The sequence below is a fragment of the Mycetomoellerius zeteki genome, unplaced genomic scaffold, assembly GCF_001594055.1.
Source record: "Mycetomoellerius zeteki isolate Tzet28-1 unplaced genomic scaffold, Tzet1.0 scaffold95, whole genome shotgun sequence".
NCBI lineage: Eukaryota > Metazoa > Arthropoda > Insecta > Hymenoptera > Formicidae > Mycetomoellerius > Mycetomoellerius zeteki.
Window position 1 is genome coordinate 996,822 of NW_017257990.1, and position 27,799 is coordinate 1,024,620.

At 35.0% G+C, this 27,799-nt stretch overlaps 4 protein-coding genes across 6 annotated transcripts in view; 3 read left to right on the forward strand and 1 right to left on the reverse strand.

Annotated features, from left to right (window-relative positions):
- Window positions 1–21,868, forward strand: rept (RuvB-like helicase 2 rept). 2 transcript variants are annotated; one of them, XM_018460572.1, is made up of 9 exons: window positions 1–103; window positions 480–587; window positions 678–1,112; window positions 1,179–1,611; window positions 1,678–1,946; window positions 2,031–2,136; window positions 2,216–2,259; window positions 16,012–16,016; window positions 21,858–21,868. In XM_018460572.1, exons 1-7 carry the CDS (start codon window positions 98–100, stop codon window positions 2,251–2,253), a joined length of 1,395 nt encoding a protein of 464 aa, XP_018316074.1. In that variant the 5' UTR covers window positions 1–97; the 3' UTR covers window positions 2,254–2,259; window positions 16,012–16,016; window positions 21,858–21,868. The 2 variants fall into 2 exon arrangements, with proteins under 2 accessions (XP_018316074.1, XP_018316075.1); XM_018460573.1 differs by lacking the exons at window positions 16,012–16,016; window positions 21,858–21,868 and having other exon boundaries at window positions 2,225–2,273.
- Window positions 2,535–5,953, reverse strand: LOC108730703 (uncharacterized). 2 transcript variants are annotated; one of them, XM_018460575.1, is made up of 4 exons: window positions 5,885–5,953; window positions 5,663–5,817; window positions 3,103–3,234; window positions 2,535–2,823 (listed from the first exon to the last, which is right to left on the reverse strand). In XM_018460575.1, exons 2-4 carry the CDS (start codon window positions 5,766–5,768, stop codon window positions 2,795–2,797), a joined length of 267 nt encoding a protein of 88 aa, XP_018316077.1. In that variant the 5' UTR covers window positions 5,769–5,817; window positions 5,885–5,953; the 3' UTR covers window positions 2,535–2,794. The 2 variants fall into 2 exon arrangements, with proteins under 2 accessions (XP_018316077.1, XP_018316076.1); XM_018460574.1 differs by having other exon boundaries at window positions 5,663–5,926.
- On the forward strand, window positions 16,043–27,753 carry sff (BRSK family serine/threonine-protein kinase sugar-free frosting). Its single transcript, XM_018460571.1, has 13 exons — window positions 16,043–16,743; window positions 21,634–21,814; window positions 21,890–22,030; window positions 22,120–22,270; window positions 22,384–22,599; window positions 22,736–22,935; window positions 23,049–23,279; window positions 23,734–24,032; window positions 25,003–25,154; window positions 25,441–25,593; window positions 25,893–26,067; window positions 26,660–26,889; window positions 27,238–27,753. Exons 1-13 carry the CDS (start codon window positions 16,644–16,646, stop codon window positions 27,460–27,462), a joined length of 2,454 nt encoding a protein of 817 aa, XP_018316073.1. The 5' UTR covers window positions 16,043–16,643; the 3' UTR covers window positions 27,463–27,753.
- Asator (tau-tubulin kinase asator) overlaps window positions 22,382–27,799 on the forward strand; it is a 23,527-nt gene continuing 18,109 nt past the window's right edge. Inside the window, exon 1 of the mRNA XM_018460567.1 lies at window positions 22,382–22,391. The gene's annotated coding sequence lies outside the window, so the exon portion shown is untranslated. The remainder of the gene's footprint in view (window positions 22,392–27,799) is intronic.

Genomic DNA, 27,799 nt, shown 5'->3' on the forward strand with positions numbered 1-27,799 from the left:
ACAAGGCACAAATATAACGGCTTTGGCAGTCGGCACGTTTTTGCATATATCCACGTTTCGCGTGGTTTGAGAGAAAGAAGCAGTATTATTATTAAACATGGCGGTAAGATTTATTATTTAATTATGTATCTGCCATAAGTATATTTTTGTCTAAAGAAAAAAGAATTTTTTTCCTATAATCTCATTGAAGTTTTATTACATCAAAAACTATCCACGCCGATTAATCTGTATCTCTTTTAATACATACATTTATTGTACTTTGTGTTGTGTGTGTATATATATATATATATAGTTTGTATAATTTTTATATAAAAGAATTATATTGCTTTTATAAAAAAAAGCAGTACTATAAATTTATTAATAATTTGTGCCTTATTAGTTGGCATAGCAACCAAATGTTTGATCCATTTTATTGCAATTACTTGAATCGTAATACGCAAATATTAAAGTATCATGTATCCAATTATTTTTTATTTCAGATTAGTACTAATGTGCAAGAAGTACGTGAGGTCACCAGGATAGAGCGTATTGGTGCTCATTCTCATATCAGAGGTTTAGGACTGAATGATAGTTTAGAGCCCCGCAATGTGAATATTCTGCATTTTTTGCAAAGAATTGATATTTTTATTAATTATAAACGATTTAATAAAAATTAACATTTGTTGTTACTGTATTAGGTTTCTCAAGGTATGGTTGGACAGCTCATGGCACGCCGAGCTGCTGGCGTTATCCTAGAGATGATTAAGGAAAGTAAAATAGCAGGTCGTGCAATTTTATTGGCTGGACAACCTGGCACAGGAAAAACAGCTATTGCTATGGGAATGGCGCAAGCTTTAGGCCTAGATACTCCTTTTACATCAATGGCTGGTTCTGAAATTTATTCTTTAGAGATGAGTAAAACAGAGGCCTTAACTCAAGCTATTAGAAAGTCTATTGGAGTCAGAATTAAGGAGGAGACAGAAATCATAGAGGGTGAAGTAGTAGAGATTCAAGTTGATAGACCAGCAACTGGAATTGGAGTAAAAGTTGGCAAGTTGACATTAAAAACAACTGAGATGGAAACGATTTATGATTTAGGAAATAAAATGATTGATTGCTTAATGAAAGAAAAAGTTAGTATGTATGTATATTAAATAGATTATATCTCATTTGGTATTACAATTTCGTATTATCTTTAGGTACAAGCTGGTGATGTTATAACAATTGACAAAGCCACAGGGAAGATCAATAGACTTGGACGATCCTTCACTAGAGCTCGAGATTATGATGCGACAGGTTCGCAAACGCGTTTTGTACAATGTCCAGAAGGCGAATTGCAGAAACGCAAAGAAGTCGTGCACACTGTGACATTACATGAAGTTGATGTGATAAACAGTAGAACGCATGGCTTTTTAGCACTGTTCTCCGGAGATACAGGAGAGATAAAATCAGAAGTTCGAGATCAAATAAACGCTAAAGTCGCAGAATGGAGGGAAGAAGGAAAGGCAGAAATAGTTCCGGGTGTACTTTTTATCGATGAAGTACATATGTTGGATATCGAATGTTTCTCATTTCTGAATCGAGCATTGGAGAATGAAATGGCTCCAGTTGTAATTATGGCAACAAATAGAGGTATGCGCGAATAATCAATTACATTGATATTAAATTATTATTATTTAACAATTTATAATTACGTAGGTATCACAAGAATTAGAGGAACACATTATAAAAGCCCTCATGGTATTCCGATTGACTTGTTGGATCGTGCAATTATTGTTCCAACGAGTCCGTATCAAGAAAAGGAGTTGAAGGAAATCTTGAAAATAAGATGCGAAGAGGAGGATTGCGAAATGACCGACGATGCTCTGACCGTGTTAACTAGAATTGCTTCGGAAACATCGCTGAGATACGCCATACAGTTAATTACGACGGCTTCTCTTGTAAGCCGTCGAAGAAAAACTACAGAAGTAAGTAGAACAGGCGATACAATTTATTGCATGAATATATTCGATATTATTGTAATGATGTTATTGTAATGTTTTAAATGATAGGTCAGTATCGATGATGTGAAACGTGTCTATTCTTTATTTCTTGATGAAAATAGATCTACGCAATTTCTCAAGGAATATCAAGATGATTTTATGTTCAATGAATTCTGTAAGTTTTACAGTTATATTTATATAAAATATGTGTACTTTAATAAAATTGTGTAACTAAAATTTAAATATTTTTTCAACTGTTTCAGCTGAAGATAACATGGACGTTTCTTCATAATACATTGTAGAAATGCAACAAATTTTTTATTAAGTTATAAATTACAAAAAATAGAATAAAATTTTTTTAATAATAATGGTTAAAATATATATGTTTTTAACAATAATGGTTAAAATATATATGTATTCTTCTTATTATGATGCATTATCACAAATATTATTTATAGTTAATTACATATTAACATCATACAACAAAATAAATGTTTCGCATTATCCTCTATCTCTTACATAAACATTTAAAACATCTTAGGTCATAATCGGTAAGATAGATATATAAACAACTTCGTACATATACATACAGTATGTAACTGCCTAGTTTTGATTTAATATCTTAGAGATAATACACATTTTCGATGATAAAATAATTAAAAATTAACATTTATGGAGGTCTATTTTTTTGGTGTATAGAGCTTCTTAATTAAATAACTTAACAATAACAGGCGCATAAGTAAGTGTGATTAATAGCAGAACGCACAGGTTTCAAACATTCTCTGAAGATGCGATCCAACAAATATTACTTGACATAATTTAGAATATTTACATTAGATCTTCTTTTCTTGGACTTTGCTGACTAGAAAAAGAATAAATAAATCAATGTTAATAATTACTACGATAACGTAGAAAATCGCTTACATGAATTATATATAAAAAATTTATTTTCGTGCAACTTGTATGCGTTATTCACGTATAATAATTTACGAGTAAAATGTATATATTTTACAATTCAGCTCACATATATATCGGCATCCGCGTCGCGATCTATTGATATAGATAAGGAAAAGAGAAAGTTATGAAAGAGTCGGAAAAACAAGATCTCGTAATTGTACTAAAGTTATACTTTTGTACGTACTCGTAATCAATTTTATGCCACCTTCTGGTTTGAATGATGATTGGGTCTTCTTATCTTTCGATATGAATCCTAAGCCATAGCCTACTTTATACACAGGTAATGGAATTACCGTGGATGAAACGGGTACCATTACTGAAAGAAAAAAAAATTAAATTATTATTAATTATTAAGTATTTATAGTACATACGTATAGTCGGCTGATTTAGTAGGTCACTATACATCTATACTCGATAATGTAACTTGTACAATTATTTTATATCGATTACCAATAATCGGTATAAGATATTCATAAACCAAATATATATATATGTGTGTGTGTGTATGTGTATGTAAAGTGAAAGTTAATCATTCATTCCGCATACAAGAAAAAAATAGAAAGTTGAAACACCAAAAATTAAACGACGGAAATGTCAAGACGGCAGTAAATGTCGTGTATCGTGTATATAGCAATCGCATGACAATGATAGAGCTATCTATATCGCGAATATCATACATATATATATGAATTGAATATCTATATTGATTTTAATTACAACAGCGGTGCGAGCGAGCTAATATAATACAATGGTCATACGTTTCATATAATATGTATAATCTTCGGCGACATTCGCATCTCATCTACAAGGCACAAATCTCGTTTACGTACACTATAATGTGCATTATAATAGCGGCATCTCTTCACACTAGAATGAATTCAAGTGTATACACCTACAGTATTCTACCACAGAGAAATCCTTTCGAATTGTTCATTCGAGCGACGATTGCACTTGGTTGCTGAGAAACGCATCGTCTCTACCCCTCTTCCCGCCGCTCCTCTCTCTCGCGTTGTAACGACAATTCAAGGACGACATATATGTAACTTCTATTAACACCTTTTACGCGTGGGCGTCTTACTTTATTTAGCGATTCGCCTTTCCAACCGTTCGCGCCGGCAGCAAGAAAGATTAGAAAAGATATCACTCTGTGTTCCTGTCATGCGTAATATATATAGCGACACCCTGGTGAAAATTTTTTTCTGAATTTTTATACGAATTGGAACATTTTTCAGAAATACTCAGAAATATTTGAAAAGTTTACATCTTCTCTCAGAATTTTTCATACAAGTGAATTCTGAAATATTCTGAAATTTCTCATCACATAATATATTTTAAAAAAATATTTTTTAATTCTTTAGATTTTATAACATTTCATCAGAAATTATACTTACAAAAATTTTAAGAAATATCTAACGATATTTCATGAGTAACATATATGAAAAATTCTAAGAAGTGTTCCAATTCGTATAAAAAAATGTGAGAAAGTTATATAAAATTATATAGAAATTCTGAAAAATTATATGAAAAATTCTGAGAAAAATTTTCACCAGGGCATGTAAAAAATTTCGTAAAGTAAAATATAGCTAGGAATGCACGTTATTAACGCGATATACGTAGTGAACCTGATCGTCGAAACCTACGCGTTACCTGGCTGACATCATCGTCCTGTTCCATTCACCTGTCGAATATCGTTCGCGCGAATTCAGAATTCTCGAGAGAGATCGCTCTTTATATGGTCAGTAACACCTCGGATATTTCTTTTTTGTTAACATACATTTATCATCAACTCGTGCACGAGGCGAACGATGTGTGTAGAAGAAACAAATGCAGCGCAAAAGAAATAAGGACATGCAATCTCCGTGTTAATTAGTGTGGTTAATTAGATTCTTAGACTCTAATTACTAAAGTGAAAGTTTCTTCTGCGTAGATATTTTTCTGTGCGTTATTTAAGTTCTCTTGTCTGAGAAAAAAGCAAACTTTCAAATTGAAATAGATTTTTTTGTTATGTATATCGTATTGATATTTCGTTTTGTCGATATGCAGGATAAAACTTATTCACTTGGTTTTCTGGAATGACAACGTTATATGTTTCACACGTTGTAAAAACCGTAAATTGAAAGGATCGATCCTTTGCCAAAATTGGAAAACTCATTCCGTAGCACAATTTCGTCCACGTGCAATTTTTAGTGTAAAATAAAGGATCCATTTTTTTATTATTGTTTTAAGAGGGAAATTGCTATGTAATGATGGATAACTATAGATGTATTGGAAAACATGCAATTTGCACACGTGTCGGCAACAACCCTGATGAAAATAAAAATCCAAGTGTAAGTCGAATGGGAGAGTAACGGAAGCGTAAACGAAACTTCTAGGAAGCGAAAATTGAAACATCAAAATGTAAAAGAAGCGTAAGTGCTTCTTTTACATTTCATTGTTCCAATTTTTGCCTTTTAGAAATTTCGTTTACGCTTCTCTTCCATTACATCCAATTTACGCTCCGATTTTTATCATCAGGAACGTATTATTCTTCAAGCGCTAAGAAGAGTTCAGATTTCGTAATTGAGAAATATTCAAAGATACATACGCAATCTCTCTTTTCCTCTTCCAAGCGAAAAGCGAGAATAAGCGGACGGAAGAATATTTAAATTTATTTACACACAACACACACAACAAAATATTTAAACGCGTTTTTTTACCGATTTAATCTACGATGTTTCTTAATGAATCGCAAATTTTTCGCTTACCTGGCTCGAATACATTATCTTGATTCTTTTTGTAAATCGTAGGCTTGGCGTGCACCGCAGCGATCACGATGATAACGCCAAGAATGATGGTCCAAAAAGTCCTCATGCCTGTCTCGCTGCGGTCGGCAGCTGTCAAGTGGTGATAGAAGAAAATCCTTTAAAAATAATAATCCTGAGAAAATCCTTCAAAAATAATAAACACACTTCGATCGCGAGAAATACCTTGCGCGGCAATACCTGACGCGGCACTACTACGCTCGGCGCTCGTTTACCGTGGACCAAAGCAAATGAAAACACTTGCTGCGAGTGGGGAAACTGTGGAATAAGAGAATTGGCGTAATCCAAAAGAGATCGTGACTCTACGATTGTAATAAATCCACACAGCGTAAAATAGACGCGTGCAGTATATCAGAGATAATAACGAGGAAGAGATAAAATAAGAAACTTATTATTAGATCGAAGAAAGGAAAGAGAGAAAGAGCAATGAACAGAATAGATCTCCATCGTCATGTACCTTTCGCTCTCCTCTCTCGCATGAGAGAACGCGTGAAAGTTCGATTTTTGTAGTTTATTTATGCTACTGCATCACGTTGATCTACATTTTAGATGTTAATTCACCTATCTCTTTCTGCGCGCGCGTTGCGTTTTGAAAGACACTTATTTGTTTTGAAAAAAATGTTTGCCACTTTTTTTTAAGATATTATACATTCGTAAGCTCTTGTTCTCTATTTTCTACTTTTTATTGCACTCCAAATAATTGCAAATCACGTTTCCGATATACATTTAATTTTAACATATTTCAAATTATTACATTTGTACAGAAAAATATTTATAATATTGTAACACATTTGGACATAATTATTTACGAAATGGCGCCATAAATATACATTTTATAGATATACATTTATGTTATTTTCTCATGAAAATGAGTAACTATTTAAGACGAAATTACGTCCACGATTTATTCCGCTTGAAGGTAAACCAAGAAAGAAACAAGGTGCTTGTAAACGATGACCAAGGAGCGTCAAGGATTTGTATTAATCATTCTTTATATACGCGTCATTCCAAGAATTTTTCCAAGAATACACATAAATAGACATACAAGTGTATACGAAAGATAAAAAAGACACGTAAATTGCAATGTAATTTCTTCGCTTTAAATATATAAATGTGTCACATGTTTTAATATAATTTATTAAAAATAGAATATATATGAACTGATTAATTATTTATTATATGTATATCTAATTATAGACAAGATAAGTATAATAATGATTTTAAGAAATGAAAAAAATGATATAGTACCAACTATATAGACAGTTCGGTAATCAGCAAGCGTGACAGGAACACAGCCTAGTAATCTAACAATGGAAACTGGGTTAAAAAGTGAAAGGATTCAGATTGGAGAAGGAATGGCCATAGAGCTCTATTCGAGCTTTCTATTCATTCGATGACAGTTTTGGTACCTGAGAGACGTCTCCTCCACTTTTTCACGCTGAAAGCGGAAGAATTGCAAGTGGTTCGGAGAACGAGCGTTATGTCAGCAGGAGTAGCCGAATCCTTCTTCTTTTTTCTGCTTTTCAGCAATTTTTTTGCCATGTGACGCGAAGAAAGTAGACTGCTGGAGAGATAGTAATAATATCGAATTACGATTAGACTTGGACATATTATGCTATTGTCGTTGGCCATTAGCAAGTATATTTCCTTCCTCCGAGAAAAATTACTAATTTATAAAATTCCTTTATTTTATTAAGGAATTGCAAAATACGATTCAATAAAAAGAGATGATACAAGAATGATAGAATATAAGGCCATAAAAACATACGCGAGGTTTCATTGATTTCTACACGGAGAGAATTTTTTCTTAGAATTTACCCTGAAAATATGATGACAGTCGTGTGAAAACATTGTATTTCGAAGAATTTTAATGTAAATCTCTCTCATTCATTAATAAAACTACAATAAAGTATAAAATAAGTTTGATCAATTTTACTGAAGTGTATGGTAAAAATTTTTAAATATTGTATTGTACCGCAACTACCATTTTTTCAGGGTAAATTTTAAAAGAAAATTCTCTCAGTGTAGACACAAATTCTACATTAAATGACACACTGAAAAAAAAGATTGGCAGCAAATTAGATGGTAAAATATGGCATAGCATTTTTAATTGGTTGCATTAGACAATTTTTGGTTGTGTTAGCCTATCGAAATCCTATACTGACATTGCGGATAGGTTAACGCAACCAAAAATTGGCTGCTGCAGCCAATTAAAAACTGCTATGCCATATTTTACCATCTAATTTGCTGCAGCAGCCAATCTTTTTTTTCAGTGCATGATAAGAAGAACGCCAATGAGTCTGATCGTAAAATAAAGTGGTGAGATAACTTTTATCGACAGAATATTCCTGTAAATGTGTCTGTCAAATAGCCGGGAATATGATACCGTCATTGTCATTTTTCTACAGGAAGAAGTAATCGAATGGAAGAAAGAAGAGAAAGATTAAGGAAATACGAGATATATCGGCCGAGATATAATCGAACGAAATTGCTTTGCGGAAACATTCAATAACTTGCACGCACGTGCTCCTACAATTACATTCGTCGTATTATCAACACTAAGAAATTGCTTTTTCTGCACATTTTATTTGAGTCAAATGTAATAAATTTGAAAATACGTCGCACGGCTGATATCGAAATGTTTTATACCTTCTACGTGCAAGTTTCGTTAAACGTGTCGAAACTTGAAATCGTGAGTAATTTTATTATCACATTTTATGCAATATATTTTATATGATTATAAATTACTTTTTATATACATACATATATATTTTTATATATTTTACTATAATACTAATATTAAGTAACTTATCATTCTTGTCACTAGAATAAAAAAAAACCATGAATTTTACTTCCTGATTTTATGTGCGACACTATATACTTTATAGCGATTTACATAAACGGTCTTCTCGTATAAAACCGTCGACGCTACAACTGTAAAAAATGCACCACAAAATCTATTCGTCACGGCGACCGATCGTTTCACATGAGAATATATCTGAAAATTCGAGATAACTGTACCGCTGAGATTTCACACGGATATGCACTTAGTAGCACAATGGACAGTCAATGACTAAGTCGTATTTTCGGTATGGGGAAAGAAATCCACTCTTGAAAAGCGTATCGAGATCATTTATAAGCCTAGCAAGGATATTTTTGCGTGTAAAATATTTTTTAATATAACAAACAACATTATGTCACTGATAGTAATTATATATACACATACGTTACAGGCGTAAAAATTATACATATCATTGACAAATAATTGAGCACAAATTCCAGCTCATCTCCTCCAAGCTCACTTTGAATAAGAGTCGGAACCGAAAGAACCCGAGGAGGGTGAAGGAATGGCTCACCCTTTGCAATAGCCAAGTCTTACCGCGTTAATTGCAAGTACTTTCCTCCAGGGGTACCGCATACGGATATATATATACGTATGTAGATGCTCGTCTACGAGGGTAGACGCAGGGATGACTCGGCACAACACCCCATTTCCCTTTCAGTGCTCTGCTTGCGCGGGTTCTTTCATACCTCGCCGCCGCGCTGGTTAAAATATTAGGATTTCCCCAAGGTCTTCTACACATAGAGAGCACCACCAACCCTCGTTGTCCTCTTCGTAAAGTTCTCGCAGAGTCGCTCGAAAGTCCGAATCAAAGCCTGCTCCCCTATTCACGTGCTCGGTTTCACGTGTATGCACGAGTTACTGCGTGGGCAGACACGTGAGTTGTCACGCCTATGAGGGTGGTTGTTACCTCTTTATTATAAAGCAACCTCCGCGAACGTGATTGTCTACGAGAAACACTACTTGTACTTTAAGAAGATGGGGCGTAATGAGTTTCTAATTACTTATGTGTAATATATTTAAAATATTCAAGAGACTCCATCTATCTTGGTAACTTTTAAATGAAGTATTATCGTAGATACACCTACTTGGAAATGTACGTGCAATAAATTATGTTACAAATATTGTCATGATTAAATCTTCATTAATTTAGAATGTTCTAATAATTAACTTTGGGAAAGTAATTTAAAAATGTCTTCGAATAAATTATTTTCAACTCTTTTTTATGATATAAATTTCACAAAATTACAATAATCTTAAAAACGTGTTGCGTTCTCACATCTTTGTCTGCAGAAGAATTAATTAAATTATTTATTGCTTTAAAAAATTTAATCTGTAAATGAAGAGACATGTTTCTCGACGACAGATGATGCCAGTCAAGCTAAGAGACACGGAGCTAGGCTGTTAATTATTTCTGAAGCTCGTCCGACATCGGCGGTGTCGAACTTGGTACTTTGGGGCGCGATTATATTATTATGTCCTATGGGAGCGCACCCGATGCTATACCCTCATGATTTACCATACTCTGGAGTCCATATACAAAGTACACGCTTAATAGAGATCACATTTAGCAGCTGTATAAATCAAACCACGTTACGTATATTGCACTCTCGATACGTTTAACACACACACTTAGAGACATATATTATTAATATTACCCAATGCTTATAATTATTTTAAACTTATTATAAAGAAAACGAAATTTTCTTATAAAAGAGAAATTATACCAAAAATCGATATTTCTAAAAAGAAAGAAAGATTGGAGGGTTTGAGGGAAAGTGAAAACGACATGGAAAAAGAAGACGAGAAGCGGAGGAGTCATTATAGGGGTGCCAAGTATCCGCTATTCGTTTCGGCATGTTAGCATCGCATCTCCCTTTCATATATGTACGTATATTACTCATCCCCATGAGAAGAATATCATATTCACGCATATGACTCATAAAAGAGTGCAGCTTTTTGGTAGTCTGTATGATATTTCAAAATAATACATTTCTAAAAGAAATCAGTAACATTTCTATTTTGTATCACACGTATCCATTATATTATGATATACTTAAATGTCAAGCTTTTCTAAATCTTTTATAATGTTTTTCTAAAGCTTTCTATCTAATTTTTGCGGAAAAGTGAGTATTATACAGAAGCACAACGTACGACAATCTTTATATATTAAAAATTTAATCACTGGTGTATTTCAGAGCTGATCGTAACTTCTCCGGAAAATTTCACATCAGGAATTACATCGGGATTTAATCCGTCAAGTTAACAGTACGGATAAACTATGTCTGTATCACTGTAGTGAAATATTCATCTCCCGACATGTTCCGGATATCCCCACTGTCACCATAAAATTGTCGGTTTAATCTCGGCTGTTCCTGATTGAATATTTGACGAATCCTCAAACATATATCCAAATTTACACGTAATGCATATAACTATTTTTTTCTATTCTCAAATTTTTATTTCTATGAATTTCTATAACAAACAGTAAGAGAAGCAAATATTTTTGTTGATTAATTTAACCATGCATATTTATGACGATTATCTGGTTCTGCACTGCAGAGGACAGTAAAGGACGATGCCAGGCCAATTAATAGCTTGTACTTGAGCTGTCAAAACCTGAAGCCCGGGCGTTCCTGATGTTTAACTTCAAATTTGTATCCAGGATATCTGCAGAACACAGATAATACACACACATGACAGTAAAATCTCTCTTATTCATTAATACAATATAAGTTCTTCAGTTTTTTATAAAATATATTAAAAATAATATAGAAATTTGCACCCAAGCTATTGGTTAATAGTTGATAAAAAGAGATAAGGACATTTCTTCTAAAAAATTTTTAATTTAATCCGTGATTAATTTATATTCATTCTAATTAATTGATTCTGCCAATTTACTTGTTGCATATAATGCATATATTTATCTACCATTTATTTTGTTCTGAAGAAAAGCATATGAGCTCCCATTTATGTAAATTATTTATATAAATCTATTTGTACAATAATTTTGATAATAATAATCATTATATCCGGGATAATTTTATGTCGCGATCGCTGAAACGAGAAAATTTAATGTAAAAATGCATGATCGAATTATCGATCAGTATTGAAAAACGGCTTGTTAGTTCGAGTTGAATCACCTCGTAAGAAACCATCCCCAGAAGTTTCCCAGGTGTCAGACGCTTCCTGTGTTCCTTTCTGCCTCTATATATCGATCCTAAGCACCCTGCACCCCTTCCTCTTGTGCCACCGACTGTTATCCCTCTCTCCCTCTCACTCTCCTATGATCCCGCCTCTTTACCACACTGTAACTTTCTCTCTCGCTCGCTCGCAAACTGAATCTATGGGGTGGTTCATAACTGATTTCGTCTCCTGCATCTTCTTTTAACCATTCCGTTACTAATTTTGGAGTATAAATCAATATTTTAATGAATTTATTTGGATTCAAATGTAAAAAGCAAAAAAGATGAATAACATTCGTTTTAATAAAGATAAAAACACTTTTGTTGAAAAACAACAAAACACAAAACTATCTTTATAGGAATAATCCAACTTTTCTTAAAAGTATCAAAAATATCAAGCACTGTAGATGCTATATTCAGGTTTAATGGATCACCCTGTATAGTTACACTTTGCCCCTACAAGTAGCCCTCCTCATGGTAGCTCACGCCATGACGCGGGTAATTTTCCTTGCATATTTATACACGTGCCTCATCTAGAGAAGTGCCTCCGTTATACTCCTTCTCTCTCTCTCTCTCTCTCTCTCTCTCTCGCTCGCTCGCTCGTTCCCTCTCCGAAAGAATTAACTGCTACGTTTAACAGATACTACAATGAAGAGAAATTCTTCCTTTTTTCCACAAATCCTCCCCTACGAAAGCGAAAAGATTCGTTTACAAGATCAAGATGAAGCTATTTCCGCTCATTCGAGGAATTTAACAAATCGTTTTCTAATACGTTTCATGCTTTATTACAATATGCAACAAAAGATTGTTTGGAAATATTAATATAGAGGTTTATTAGTTTATTAGAGGAAATATTAATATCAAGATGATATTGTTTAAAATATAACAAATCTTAATGTAAGAAATGCAATTCAAACACAATACTTAACTATTTATATAGTTATGAGTTATCTATATTATGTCACTGATATTAAATTTGAAAGGAAGCTATAAAATAGAACTCTTTAGTTAATTGAATTTACTAAACGATTAATTAGTACAGAAAGAGATCCGACAGACCCTTACAATCTCTTTATCTCGCCTAATTCTACTATGAATAATACATAATATCCACATGGTAGCGAAAACTTTACATCCTTTACATCCAACACAAACTTTTGATCCTATTACTAGAAAATATCACGAAATATTGATCACATATCATCTCAATGTCTCTAATTTTATATTAAATAAATTTAATCATTTACAGTTTTAGTTGCAATAATCCGAAGGGATTACGCACAGCGATTTTTAAATTAGATCTCGATTTTTAACGCATTATTATCCGGAAGCGAAATTAACTACTTTATTTTTTTACTTTTATATCAAATAATTGTTTTACAATAATTGTTTTATAATAAATCGAATAAAATTATTAATCAAAGAACAATCCTTTCCATTGCAATAAAGATGAAAGTAGTTTAGGTCCATCTAACAAGGAAAGTTTCACAACTGTCTGGAACCGATTTGATTCTCCATGAAATATGTTGTTAAACACGAAAATCTAAGAAACATGTATTTTTTTATACATATGCTAACATATATTTAAGGGGTGAAACACTCCTTTGAAAAAAAAACGGTATTTTTATTTCGAGTCGAATACCGTCGGAAGTATAAAAGATGGAAAAAAAATTTTTGAACAAAAGTTGTACGATTTCAAGAGTACTGCAATGTTGTGAAGAAAAAAAATTTTTTTAATTTTTTGTTAATAATTGTTAAACAAAAAAAATTAAAAAAATTTTTTTTCTTCACAACATTGAAGTACTCTTGAAATCGTACAACTTTTGTTCAAAAATTTTTTTCCATCTTTTATACTTCCGACGGTATTCGGCTCGAAATAGAAATACCGTTTTTTTTTCAAAGGGGTGTTTCACCCCTTAAACATGAGTTGGCGCACGTATAAAAAAGAACGTATCTTTTAGATTTTTGTGTTTAACAACATATTTCATGGAGAATCAAATCGATTCCGGACAGTTGAAACTTCCCTTGTAAGTCGACAACCCCTTAGCTTCCGTCAGTCAGTTAAAACGTTGACAGTCGAGCGAGTTACATCAATGACAGCGGAATGCAGTTCCGGCATTCCATTTCTGTCGCTGAGGAATCACATTTTATCGTTTGAGACGGAAACGACTCTCTGCATGAGACAACAATATAGCTCCGACTTTGTCGCGAGGTATTATTACTCGTTCCAACTAATAAATGGAAAGTGGTTCGATGTATATTTTAACCACTTGTCAAACTCAATTAAATACACGTGCCGCTAATAAAACAACGAACAAAATACGATTAGTGACGAGTAGGCATCATTATTAATTAAGTAAATAGTACAAATGTAACTTGATAATATTTATTTATACTTTCAGATACATTTTTTAAGACAATTAAAAAATATATAGAATATATAATACGATTAAATAAATAAGGATTTAATAAATAAAGAAAAAGTAAAATTTGCACACTTTGTTTCTATGCAAATGCTTTTTTCATTCACTGTATGAAAAATATTTACATATTATATTTATCTGTGACAATTGTACACTGAAAAAAAAGATTGGCTGACTGTACTGACATTGTGGATAGGCTAACACAACCAAAAATTGACTGATGCAGCCAATTAAAAATGCTATGCCATATTTTACCATCTAATTTGCTGCAGCAGCCAATCTTTTTTTTCAGTGTACAAAAATATCAAAAATGTTGGATATATATGTAGTATATTCTAATAAAATATACCGTCCAAACATTTTTCATTTTGATAAACATACTTCCATTAGATTACAGCATTATTTTTTGTTTGCGTAAAATGATCCTAAAAAAAACAAGATAAAAAATAATTTCATAAATTTGTACCCATATTATACTTATAAGTTATTTTACACATTATATCAAAATTACGCATATAAATATATTGCATATTACTTCCTATATATTATTTATGTATAATGTAACTTTGTGAAACCCAACCCGAGGTAGAGTGCATCACTTTTTAATGAAAGGGTGAGATGAACTATTTAGTGCTTTCTGACTGGGAGATAAAATTAGCACCAGAAAAAAAAGCCGAGCTGTGAACACCCTCGCATGACGGAAAACTCACTCAACCACGAACGAAAGCTCGGACGCGAACCATCGGTGATCGTCATTGTACCGACGGGACGTGGCGGCGATGCCACCCCCGCATATCGTACACTCTGCTACCCCCGAAGGTAGACACGCGGCTGCTCTCTCCGCCACGTTTTCCCGAGCCCAGTCTGACACCCTCCCGTCGCCTTCGGTCGGTGGTGGTTTCCCATGCGCGCAGAGGGTGGAAAGGGTCTTCTCGTTCGCGGGCGTGGGGTTGCGCGCGCACTTTCTACCCCCTCTGTATATCCAGCACATAATCGAACTGGGAGCGCCGTGGTGGCCGTCGTCAGTTCCGTAAGACGGAGCTAAATTTCATTTCTAAAATGAGAACATAGTTTAGCTAAAACGAAAGAAGATAGATGCGATGTAAAAACGTGAAGTGAGGGAGAGATTCTTCGTGAGATCCTCCTCGTCGTGATAAAAAGTTTCGATTTGCAGCCCGGTCTCACAAGCGTAATCACACCGCTTATCGCTCAATTGTAGCGATATCATCGATGCACAAGTGCACGCGGGATAGAGTGATGGTGCGACTTTAGGAAAGGAGGGTGGTCTCTTCTCTTCAAGTTTACACGCGTTCTGCCCGATCTCCGAGCGTGTCTGAGAAATTTTAAAACATCGCCGCCAAGTCAAATTCGTCACTCCGTGAGTGCCAAGCAGGGTGGATATCGTCAACGAGAGTTGAATAGGATTTTGGTAGTAAAGGGTTGGCGGAACGAAAGGGGAACCGTCATAAGGTAGAAGAGCTGCGGCACCGCCACCGACCAAAAGCGGCCAATTTCGTCAGGGCTGAGCTACGTCCCCGACGAAGCAAGGGATTCCACCGTGTGAAATCTCTCCTCGAATCACAATGGCGCCCAATTTCGTGTTTGTGGAATCGTGGCCGGCCACGATCGACTAATGCAACAACAGCAGGCATCTTTGTAAATATAGCCATATACAATATATCCCTGTGTCTATCATCCATACGATGCTCTGCTGATTTAAATGAGTAGACTACACCAGTTAATTGACGTTCCTTGAAACGTCTCTGATAGTCTCCCCAGTATACGGTGAAAGAGGCAATATGAAAAGAATACGCAAGAAGCATCCGCCAAAGATAAAAGAAGATTATGTCAAATTCATCACAGTGATAGTGAATGCAGTGAATTCAGGTGCGTGATGCTCTCGCCTGGGGATATTTAGCGATGTCTTTCATCGCTTCTCGTTCATGAATGTTACTTATCGAAAAATAAAAATCTGGGTTAGTGACAACGAGAGGGATGTATACGACAAGCGATTTACAACAGTTGTCGATTAATTCGAGCGGAAGAGAGGCAACGATCCGACGATATTCGTAAATAACCTGTGCTTGAGTCTTGAAACTTACGCGATGTTCTTCGGAAAGGAATGGACGAATACCGACGATAAACTGACATTTGACATGTATATCGCAATGATTATCTTTGAATTGCTGCCCGAATGAAACTAAAAAAATATACGCTAACTCGAAGACAATTTATTCATTAAGTTATCTTCGAAACATTTTCCGTATTCCATCACAAATCACGACAAGGAGCACGATGTCGCGTGAAATCGCGACAGAACACAGCAGATCGGTACCAAAACTCACAAGAAAGTGATAACGGCGAGCGAAGAGGACGGAAAGTGAGGAAAGATCGTAGTTCAACCCTGTTTGGCCGTTCTTATAAAACAACCCTTCAACCTGGCGGACCAAGAGGAAGGAAGTGGCTCAGCGGCGATGCAGGGCAAGGAGAGTCCCGTTGGGTCCAACACCCAGGAGACCCATCAGTACGTCGGCCCGTATCGGTTGGAAAAGACCTTGGGGAAAGGCCAGACTGGTGGGTGGTGCACGCTCTCCCCCTCTTTCTCTCTCCTCTCTCTCTCTCTCTCTCTCTCTCTCCTCCTCCTCCTCCTCCTCCCTCTATGACAAATCTCCATTGCAATCATTATTGCGATCGACGATAGCCACAGGAATGTCTAATCAAGTCAAGTCAGAATGTTCAATTAAGTTCCGTATATTCGAGTGGATATACGAGATCTTGCACACGCGCTTCTCAGTGACCGAGCTTAAACTCTGTTTCACACCTTTTTAATTGGAAAAGATTAAACTGTTAAAGTTTAAATACGTTGGTCGATATAAATTTGCCGCGAAACTTTCGCAGGACTTCAAGGTTTGCCGCATTGTGATATTATAGAACTCATGTAATTCTCACAGACTGTCTCACTGCCCACGCAAGCTTCCGAAACGAAGATATATTTTTATATCTTTTGAATCTAAAAGAATTGAGAATTCTATTCTCGCAACAACACAACGAGAATAGAAAGAAAAATTTGTAACGGGTACACGGTAGCTAATGCGAGTTATTTCACGGTAATAGAGTGAATTATAGCGGTAATAGGATCAAATCGAAGCCATTTCGCGACAAGGCTATTAGCTTTATAGCACTGTTGCCGAATGCATTTTCGTTAGGCTATCGGTTCAATTCGAATATTCGATCATAATTTTCTTCGCCCCCATGTATGTCGTTCTATTCTCATTTTGTATTCAAATACAATTCGAATTAGTCCTTAGCTACATACGACATGTGTGCAAATTCTCGAAGAATAGACATACACATTTTATGTACCAAACAATATTTTGAATATACTGTTGCACATACATATTTACAAATGGTACACTGAGAAAAAATAATTCATTTAAAATAAAGTTAATTTAGTTCTTATATATATTTTTTTTTCAATGAGGAGTATACGTATTTAAATTAAACATATTGAAAAAAATGAAGACAATTAAATTAAATTAGTCAAATGAACAATTTTCTTTCTCAATAAAACGTTGGAAACTTGTATAAGTGTCAGAAGCTGCGATTGCAATTGCTATACAAACAGTCTTGTAATATATTGAGGTAGTATTTTTTTATCAGAAAATATTGAAAAATAAATTGGAATAATTAAATTTTAGATGACAAGCTTATTTTTGCGGAATAAATTATAAAATAAATAAAAGAACAAATGCTTTACAAAGTAAATGTTTTACAGATAGCTCACGCATCCAAGATTTGCAGAGAAGGGAGTTTAACGCCACACTAATTTGCTCTCACCTCAAAGGCATTTGATGCTATTATACGATCGATACTGACAGCGTACTAATTATGTCATGTAACGGTTATGGCAGACAGAGAATTAAAAACGTTTTTGAGTGGGGTAATCATAGCGACATCATAATAATATTATTGCTACATAATTATAAGTCGGCAGAATCAGATTATATTCTCTTTAAGGGGTCTAAAGTCGTCTGTATTACCGATTCAGTAGGACTTACATACGATTTACGTGTCATTGACATATCATTACACAAGTACACACTGCTACATCAATATCACGCACACATACGTACAAATTTTCCAATTATAACTAATCTTTTATATGAAGCGTCTAAGCCTAATTCTAAGAACACAATATTGTTTGTTTCATATAATCCGTAGTCCAAAGATTATTTTATACGTACAAAGTATAGAACTCGTATAGAAAGCAAATATTGTTGCAAGTCGACGTCAGAAGTCGATAACAAAACTTTAATTTTCTTTTTTTCGTTTTTTACATAAAATCGACTGGTTTGGACTACATTATCTCTTATATTTTAATTGTGGAGGATTTTTAAATCTGTATATATAAAGCAGTTAAAAAAATATTTATTTGAAAAACAATCGATAAAACAGACGACTTTAAGATCGCCTTAAAAACCACTGAAAGAGCATAAAAAAAGCAGAAGAAAACGATAAAGCATATAATTTCTGAATATCCATTCTTGAATTGCTCTGTAACTTGGTACTCTAATAACAAACGTGGTTATAGTTCAAAGTTTAAGAGCCCTCGTTTTGTATCATGCTGTACGAAAAAGACTCGACGACAATTGTAAATCTTTATGAAGCAGTTAATAAGCGTTTTTAATTAAGTGCCACCAGCAAGGGGACTGGAAAGTAATAATGTCGACGACAATGAATGTACTAAAGAAAAAAGAATTCGTCGATTCACCCGCGCGTATACTCTGCGTGTAAATGGGAGTAAATTAGCGATGTTGAGATGAGACATTCTTCTCTTTTTCAGTAAACACTTTTTACTTCAATTCATTTTTTATTTAGATGTAATATCTCCAAATGGAACTTTCGATGCAGATACGAGGTCTAAATAGAAACACAATTTGCTTCTTCGATCAACACGTAATTTCGCAAAAGCTCGTTAATGAATTCGCGGCTCGGCTTTCAGAGGATGAGTCTCGTGGTGGTCATTTCCTCCGGTGGACTATATCGATCCCGTATGCATCTCGAAAGGGGTGCATGCTCTGGCACGTGACAATACGGCGCGTTAATCATACGAATGAATTCCTCTCCACGCTTTGAATTCCATGACCCACGCGCGAACGGGTAATGAAATTGCCGCTCATGCTCGCGACATGAGTGTTCACGGTTTGAATTATAATCGACGGAATCGATGGAAACATTAGAAAGAAAAATAATAACATTACGATGGTTCTCGCTGGAACGGAGGTGCTAAATGATGTGCAAAAGTCTTCGAGCAAAAGCTTAGTGTGTGTGAATCGATTGTGAAAAAACGAACGAAGTCGAAAATTGATATATTCGGGCAAGACTTTAACCCAATGAGTAGAATGTCTAAAATCGATGCATAAAAAATTTTAAGATATCTTTCAGAATTCTTTATGAAATATCATAAAGATGTTTCTTAAAGATATTTTAAAGTTGTCTTATGCGTCGATTTTAGACATTTTGCTCATTGGGAACTTATACGAAATATTTTTTATGTAAGACTTATCTTTTGTTTCCTATCACGAATATTCGAAAGTAGATTCAAGATTAAATTTATTAATATCATAAATTTATGTACTGAAAGAATTCATTGTCAGACCTCTCACAATCAGTTCTTGGACATATTAGCAATGTAAGACGTAACTTGTTTCTAAATTTATGTAAAATTTTATCTTAGTAAATAAATTTCTAAACTGCATATGACGGATTCGAAGGTTTCTCTCTACAAATGCATATATATGCTACCGACACCGTTAAATCATGGATGACGTAAATCGTTAGAGGGAAGTGCACTTTAACTCTCGATGGTCTCAATAGCCGCTAATGCAATTGCCACCAAATTTGATGAGAAACGTCGCGTTCGTTTAATTCCATAGGAATTGTCATCTCGTCAATCACAGACGAGACAATCTCGCACGTTTCAATTGAGAATGGCTGAAAGATAACCATCGATCATAAAAAGTATTTTGGATTATTTATAACATACTAGCGTAGCGTCACAGAAACGTAATATATTTTTAGATAATATGTAAATAAGTGTATGCAATACAGATACAGAGAAGCTGACGCGCACGTGAAATATTATTTTTCACTCGAGTAATCAAAACACATCGATCACTTTGCGCATGAGAATTGAGAACCTGTATTAATGCTCGCAATTTTTATGTAATCGCTGTGTAAAGCGACACGAGATTCTTTACTTAGGATTAAATCCCTTAATTCTTCAGATAGATGCGACTTCGTTACGAGGATTCTTAATTGCTCTCCATCGTTATCTCACAACAAACAGTTTCTTTCTGTGTATTTTTCTATTTTCTTCTTCCCTTCAATTATCTGCTTAAGCCATGTACAACCGTCGTCATAGCGCAGCCATTTAAGTGGATAAAGACATTGTGTAGCGCAATTCGTAGACTTCCATCAGCGATTTAAATCAATTTTGTACCAACCTCATAAATCCTGTTCCTGCAATCTCTTCTTTTTGAATCGTATTTTTTATCGCTCGTCGTTATAAAAAATCATAAATCTGATCTGTTGATCTTTTCAATTATTATAATATGTTCCTGTAATTTGTCTTTAATGTGATCAGTAATTCATATGTTAATTAGTGTAGATGTAGCTATAAAACGATGTAGTATTCTTTATCATAGAATTCACAAGAATTTAATCAACAAAAGGTTTTTCGTGATTATAATAGGTCTATTATGCGCGAATTAACATGCGTTTGATTGAAGCAATATTATCCATACATTATCGCGAATTCAACCGATACAATAGTGTGTAATTATTCGATCTGTAGGTAATTATACAGGAATAGTTTCTCTTGAAAAGAATAATTATAAATAAGATCGAATAATAAGAAATCGATGCGTTTGTATTTGATTAACTTGAATTGTTAATATATATTCTGGAATATATGGTACAGTAAATTGATAAAATTATGTCTGCCCGAAATGTTCGAAGAGAGTGATTTTTAATAGAAATTCGCCTACGCTGCCAAACTTCTCGGAATTTATCAAGCGGAAAGAATGCCAAACCACTCGAGTAAAATCATTGTGTTTGTATCTGTCCGGGATAATAGTATATTTACATACCACCGCATCCTCGAGGAATAACTCGATCCCCAAGTAATTCAAGACGTTCATTGATTTTTTTTTGTTTGATTATTTTTCTATGTTTAATTTTTCTATGATTGCAGAATGGCAAATTAATAATTAAAAATTTGGGAATTATATTAAGGGAATTATATAAGAAAAAATAAAATTACAATTATCTATCACAGTGCTATATCATAGAAATCAAATAGTCTGCCTAATGATGAATAATATAAGGAAATTTTTTTATTGATCTTTTATATACTAATAGTATATACACTTGCATAAATATTCTGTTATTTTTAAATTTTAGGTTTAGTTAAGCTCGGCGTACATTGTGTGTTGGGCAAGAAGGTGGCAATCAAGATTATCAACCGCGAAAAGCTTTCGGAGTCTGTGTTGATGAAAGTGGAGCGTGAGATCGCCATTATGAAATTAATCGATCATCCGCACGTGCTCGGGCTCTCAGATGTATATGAAAACAAGAAATATCTGTAAGTACATTGATAAAAATGTCAAATTTTAAAGTTAATGAAGACAAAACATCACGTTTTATAAATTTTTTTAAGATATCTTGTTCTGGAACACGTCTCAGGCGGGGAGCTGTTCGATTATTTGGTTAAAAAGAGCAGACTGACCCCGAAAGAAGCGAGGAGATTTTTTCGACAAATAATTTCTGCATTAGATTTTTGCCACAGTCATAGTATATGGTGAGTCGCGTGTATTATCGCTTATGATTGTCTGTATAAAAAAATACTTTAAAAAGACTTAATCGTTTGATTTTTGTTATCACTTTTAGCCATAGAGATTTGAAGCCTGAGAACTTGTTGCTGGACGAGAAGAATAACATTAAGATAGCAGATTTCGGAATGGCGTCTTTACAACCCGCGGGCTCTATGCTGGAGACCAGTTGCGGATCACCTCATTACGCCTGCCCCGAAGTCATTAGGGTAAGAGCCCTCAATTACAATCAATTTGCGATATCAAATTACGCAGAAATATTAAGCGAGTAATAGCTACTTGAGTTCAACGTCATAAAATGACGTTTGCTTCCTTTTAATAGGGTGAAAAGTACGACGGTAGAAAAGCAGATGTATGGTCTTGTGGGGTAATACTTTACGCGCTTCTGGTAGGCGCTTTACCTTTCGACGACGACAATCTGAGAAAATTGTTGGAGAAAGTTAAGCGCGGATTGTTTTACATACCACATTTTGTACCGCCCGAGTGTCAGAATTTGCTCAGAGGTATGATTGAAGTTGATCCCGAGAAAAGATTGACGGTGAGCTCTTTTCTGTTTCTTTTTAAATTACAATATTCTCTCTCTCTCTCTCTCTCTCTCTCTTTAAACATATTAACATCAGATATATTTACAAACGCTAAGACTTTTCTAATAAATAAATGTAAATTTTTTTTAGTTATCAGAAATAAATAGGCATATTTGGGTAACGGCGGCAGGTAAGGGCGAGTTGGAATTAGAACTGTCGATGATGGACGTGGTGCAGACGCACGTTATTCCGTCCGTGGAAGCAATCGATCCCGACGTGCTACAAGCGATCGCAAGTCTTGGTTGCTTCAAGGAGCGCGACAAACTCATTCAAGAACTGCTCAGTCCAAAGTAAGATACAATACTCCTCTCTCGTAGAAAGACTTTGAATTTAGTTTCTGTTAAGTGTTGGAAAAATATTGAGAAAAGCAACTGAAGAATCTGACGCACCAATATTCTCTCAGCCACAATACGGAGAAGGTGATATACTTCCTACTGCTAGAGAGGAAGCGAAGAAGACCGGCGTGTGAGGACGAGCTCGAGGTAATGAGGAGTAGCATGAGAGGATCCGCGGGACAATTAGAGGCCGATCCGCCGAGAAAACGGGTGGACACATGTAGAGTGAACGGAAGTACCGCGCTCAATCTTGGACAAATCAGTCATGGCTCGCCTTTGACGCCTAGAAGGCAGTCTAGGTAAATAAGCGTGAATTTTAATAAAGAGAAGTAAAAACGTCACAAGTCGTTTTTATATTCTTATTGTGTGAAGAACAAAGTCAAGAATACCCGCGTGTTTTGCCGATAAAATTAACATGCCAACTGTACTCAACGAAAACGTTCAGTGTAAAGATAGGCAGCTGTGCGGTTCGCTTCAAACTGGCCTGCAGCAATCGCGTGACAGCGTCAGTTTTCCGCACATGTCGCGTGCACCCTATCACGTGTCTCCCCATGTTATTTTTTTCTCCCTTTTTTCGTCGATTCGTCCTGCATTTACAAGCTTGAACTCGCGTCAGATGCGATTATCGAATTACATTTCAATTTGTTTCTTTCGTTCGATTAAATACCAAAAAAAAACAAATTTTAATTGATGCGTCTAATTTTTTTCGTGTACAATTCGCGATTCCTTATTTAGATCGCTAATTATTTGCAGCACGAGACATCACGCGCGTCGATCACCAAGCACAGGTGGATGCCACACTCATGCGTCTCATTCGCACACGTCAACGCCAGGCAACTCACCGTTGCATGCACCTGCAGGTCTCCTAAGTCCTCACAGAGCAATGCCGGCGTCACACATGGGCCAGACAATTACCTGCGGTGCACACAGACTGTCCCTTGGTGGCAGTACCACCCTCACCGGAAATGGTGGTAGCCCCACGAGTCAAAGTGTCCCGATGCCGACGCCGGCGCTTGCCAATGTCGGTATTGAACTCAATGAAGTGCAGCCAGGTAAGTTTAGTATTCTTAAAAAAATAATATATCAGGTGTTTAGTCTCTACAAAAAGTGGAAAAGTTGGAATTGGAAATTTATACTTTCCGTATATAAAATGAATGTTACATATATTATATATGAACCGGTTCGATAAAATCAATACTTCTATTTAAAATATAATTTTATTGTGTAAATTTCTCATTTTATCTTAATTATTTTTTAAAAACATGTTTACTTCTTATTAAAATAATTTTTGATCCAGGTCCTAAAACGCTGTCAAATTTTTTGTATCAATTTCAAATGCAATACAGAAAAATCTTTTTTTGAAACTGCGTTCTTCAAACGTGTTCAAATTTTGATCATTTTATATAAATGTGTGTATGTGCGTGCACAGACGCAGTGGATTACGTATAGTAAAAGCTATATTGTACAACACTGATTATCACTTAGGTTAACCGCTGCTCTTAGACCACTATCCCGTAAGCACGGCAGATCGTATTACGTTAAGTGTTCTCGTATTTATCACATAACCGTGAGATTGTGTATTAATGTTTAAACACAATACTCGGTGTGATCACGTAGATTAAAATCTTATATTTTATCAAACGTTATTCTAATATATAGGACTCGTACTGTAATTAAACGAAATTGCGTAATAAATTTGCCTCACACAACCCAGGTAGAACACGAAGTCATAATTAAGTCATAATGGTATCACAGAACGTCATCATGACGTCATTTGATACCTAAAAATTGACTTATAAGTGACGAATAAGGTCGTGATGATGTCCTCATGACTTCTGTGTTCTACTTGGGAATAGGCTTTCTTGATATTTCGATCAATCGTGTAATGATCATATTTACTTTGAACAAAAATTTTGGAAGGTAACTAATTAATTACGGAAAGAGAAGAAATAAGCTAACATTTTAACTTTTTAGATAAGTCAAGTACATATATATATTTTTAAGATATAGCTCATTTCTCAGTAGTTGCGGTCGGCGTTACACCGCCGGGGTCGCCTCACACGGGAGCGGGATCTGGAGCTCATCACTGGAGATCGCGATTAACCACGATCAAGAATTCTTTCCTGGGTAGTCCCAGGTTTCATCGTCGTAAATTGCTCACTAGTACCGAGGAGGTATGCGGTAATAGATAAAGATATACTTTATTTCTTTTCATTATATAAAATTATTTAACATTATGTAATATTATTTTATATTCTATCAATGTATGGAGTTATTATCGAATATTGTATTTCTTTGATCAGTAATCTAATTTTTTCTTCTTAACAAAATTAAAGAATGACGATGGATGTTTAATAAAATTCTTTTGAAAAAAGATTAGTTTGAAAGTTCAACACAGTATAACTATTATTTATGATAATTCTAACGTTGCGTTTATCATCAAGTTTCCGTTGCATATAGGTACATCTCACGCCGGATTCTTCGCCGGAACTTACAAAAAAATCATGGTTCGGTAGTTTGATGACTACGGAGAAAGATGAAACCTTCACCGTTTTAGTTAAAGGAAAACCGCTAGCCAGTGTAAAAGCCGATCTAATTCACGCCTTTTTATCGGTAAGTGTACCAAAATTTATTGTCGATTTTGGTATAAATCGCAAATAAAAGCGACTATTATCTATTTAAAATAATACTTACGTTTACGAGAATTATAATCACCAGCAAAATACTCGACAAAATTCGTTAAAACATTCATTAAAAATCTCTAATAGATTTAAAGAAATTTAATAAGTTATAATTATACGTCCATATATAACTTTCAGAATTCTTTCTGTTAGAATTTTTATTAGAACTTCTATATCAATTTGATTGACCTCTCTGACATATTCAATTTGAAACAAACTGAACGCTTACAGATAGCAGAATTATCTCATAGCGTGAGCTCGCCAATGTCGTTCAGAGTGGAGTACAAAAGAGGTAGCACCGCACCAGCCATGTTCCAGAGACAAGTGCGATTTCAAGTTGACATTAGCGCAATTTCGAAGCAGCCGAATGAGCCCCTCTTCGCCATTACCTTTACATTATTGAGCGGTAAGCACACAGTCGCGTTCTGACGATTTTTCCTTCGGTTAGAAAAATTAGAATCTTTGCTATTCTTAAATCAAATATGGCATAAAAATCAAAGAAACAAAAAATGTTGACTGAAGCGTTCTTCGACAAGTACGAAGCCCTCGCGAAAGTACGCTTGTATAGTGGATCGCCTCGCTCTTTTGCGTTTGGCAATCATCCAAGCGCAACTAGATCGATGTTACCTTGGCACGTACAGCTAATATATACATATAATTTTATGTCTACCCACATATGTATATTCTACATTCGGTCTGTCGACGCGATAGAGTCTGGCCTTTTTTCTGATGAAGCTTCTTACAACCGATAAGAACATGCCGTAGTCACTCGGGCTCATAAATTCAATTTGTCAGAAGCACGCTACATAAAATCCAATATTTTAATAAATAAAAGCAATCTTTAATCGAAGCACAATTCAAACGCTAATTTTCAAGGAAGTCATATTAATTCTTAACTTGATGATAATCCTGTATACGATTTTCAAATTCTTCTCAAAAAATTAGATATTATTGAATTAAGGAGTCGTCAGACAATGAAGTCAATTTGATATTCGCAGGAAACATTCGAAGATTCAGGCGAGTATGCGAACATATCCAGTCTCAGGTGTGTTCAAGAAATGTGAGTATGAACTTGGGAGGACAAAGCAGAGCCGCGCCGCCTAGTCCGAGGGCCTCCAGAAAGTTCACCACAGAGATGAGCGAGAGTTCCAGCTGTGGCAGCGATACCAGTGAACGACTATTTCTTAATCCTCACCCAGCTACCAGACAGGTAGTCTGTTTCAATAAGGTAGCGCATCATCCCTATCATCTTTATTTTCGTTATCATCGTCATAATAATTAGATACCACTTCTGGAATGTCTATTTTATTGAAATCTTAAACGAAAATTTTTTCATCGAGATAGTTTCATAAAACCACGTCATTTCTTTCTCATTCATAATCTAGATTGACGTTATCTAAGTTGTCATTTATTCTACATAAATAATTTCAATAAACCGCTTTTTTTAAATGTAATTAATAAAAAATTCAGAGTTTTTTCAATTTTGTTTAAAGCTATTGTAGAAATTTGTGTACGCGAATATTGGAAGAGCGACTTTGTGTCATCACCAATTAATAGAGTATCATATCGGTTTTAGATCGATTCGGACATCGAATCGGATACGTCTGTATTTGACGTGAAATCGCCGACCCGCGAGAACGGTAGAAGAAGTTCGACGTCGACGAATAATAACAATGCCCTGTCGGGCGATACAACACCAACGCCGGGCAGCCCGCCAAAAGCGGTTCGAAGTAACTCGGAGAGTCAAAATACGCCTGAGAAGAAATGCGTGACCACGATGAGCGGCAACAACATAGCGTGATACTACCAGAATCTTCGCTTCGAGTTCCGTTCAAGTCTAAAGAGCCTATGGGACAGCGCTCAGAGATTCTGGTGAGGTTTCCTCTGACGAACGCTTCTAACGCTTTAAAAGAACTGCAGAATGCGTGAGACACATCTATATGCGTAATACAATATTGCAACAAACAAAATTGAGGTCTAACATCGTGAATCATATCGTCAGCATTAATAGCGAGAAAATAGAGAGGTAACAGTGATGATAATACATTTATTAAATTTGCATTGTGTAATTCGAAACATCGAAACCTTTAGTGCGAGCTCCCTTCATTCTCAAAATTCAAAAATATTTAATTTTGTTT

What these genes read in the sequence shown, in the direction of transcription:
- sff (XM_018460571.1), top strand. Translation starts at nt 16,644, where the DNA reads ATGCAGGGCAAGGAGAGTCCCGTTGGGTCCAACACCCAGGAGACCCAT. An exon ending in CTTGGGGAAAGGCCAGACTG is followed by an intron (nt 16,744 to 21,633) that starts GTGGGTGGTGCA and finishes TTTAAATTTTAG; the next exon opens with GTTTAGTTAAGCTCGGCGTA. An exon ending in AGGTAGTCTGTTTCAATAAG is followed by an intron (nt 26,890 to 27,237) that starts GTAGCGCATCAT and finishes TATCGGTTTTAG; the next exon opens with ATCGATTCGGACATCGAATC.
- LOC108730703 (XM_018460575.1), bottom strand. Translation starts at nt 5,768, where the DNA reads ATGAGGACTTTTTGGACCATCATTCTTGGCGTTATCATCGTGATCGCT. An exon ending in AGATAATGTATTCGAGCCAG is followed by an intron (nt 3,235 to 5,662) that starts GTAAGCGAAAAA and finishes TTTTTCTTTCAG; the next exon opens with TAATGGTACCCGTTTCATCC. An exon ending in TGGCATAAAATTGATTACGA is followed by an intron (nt 2,824 to 3,102) that starts GTACGTACAAAA and finishes TTCTTTTTCTAG; the next exon opens with TCAGCAAAGTCCAAGAAAAG.
- rept (XM_018460572.1), top strand. An exon ending in AATTATGGCAACAAATAGAG is followed by an intron (nt 1,612 to 1,677) that starts GTATGCGCGAAT and finishes ATAATTACGTAG; the next exon opens with GTATCACAAGAATTAGAGGA. An exon ending in TTTTATGTTCAATGAATTCT is followed by an intron (nt 2,137 to 2,215) that starts GTAAGTTTTACA and finishes ATATTTTTTCAA; the next exon opens with CTGTTTCAGCTGAAGATAAC.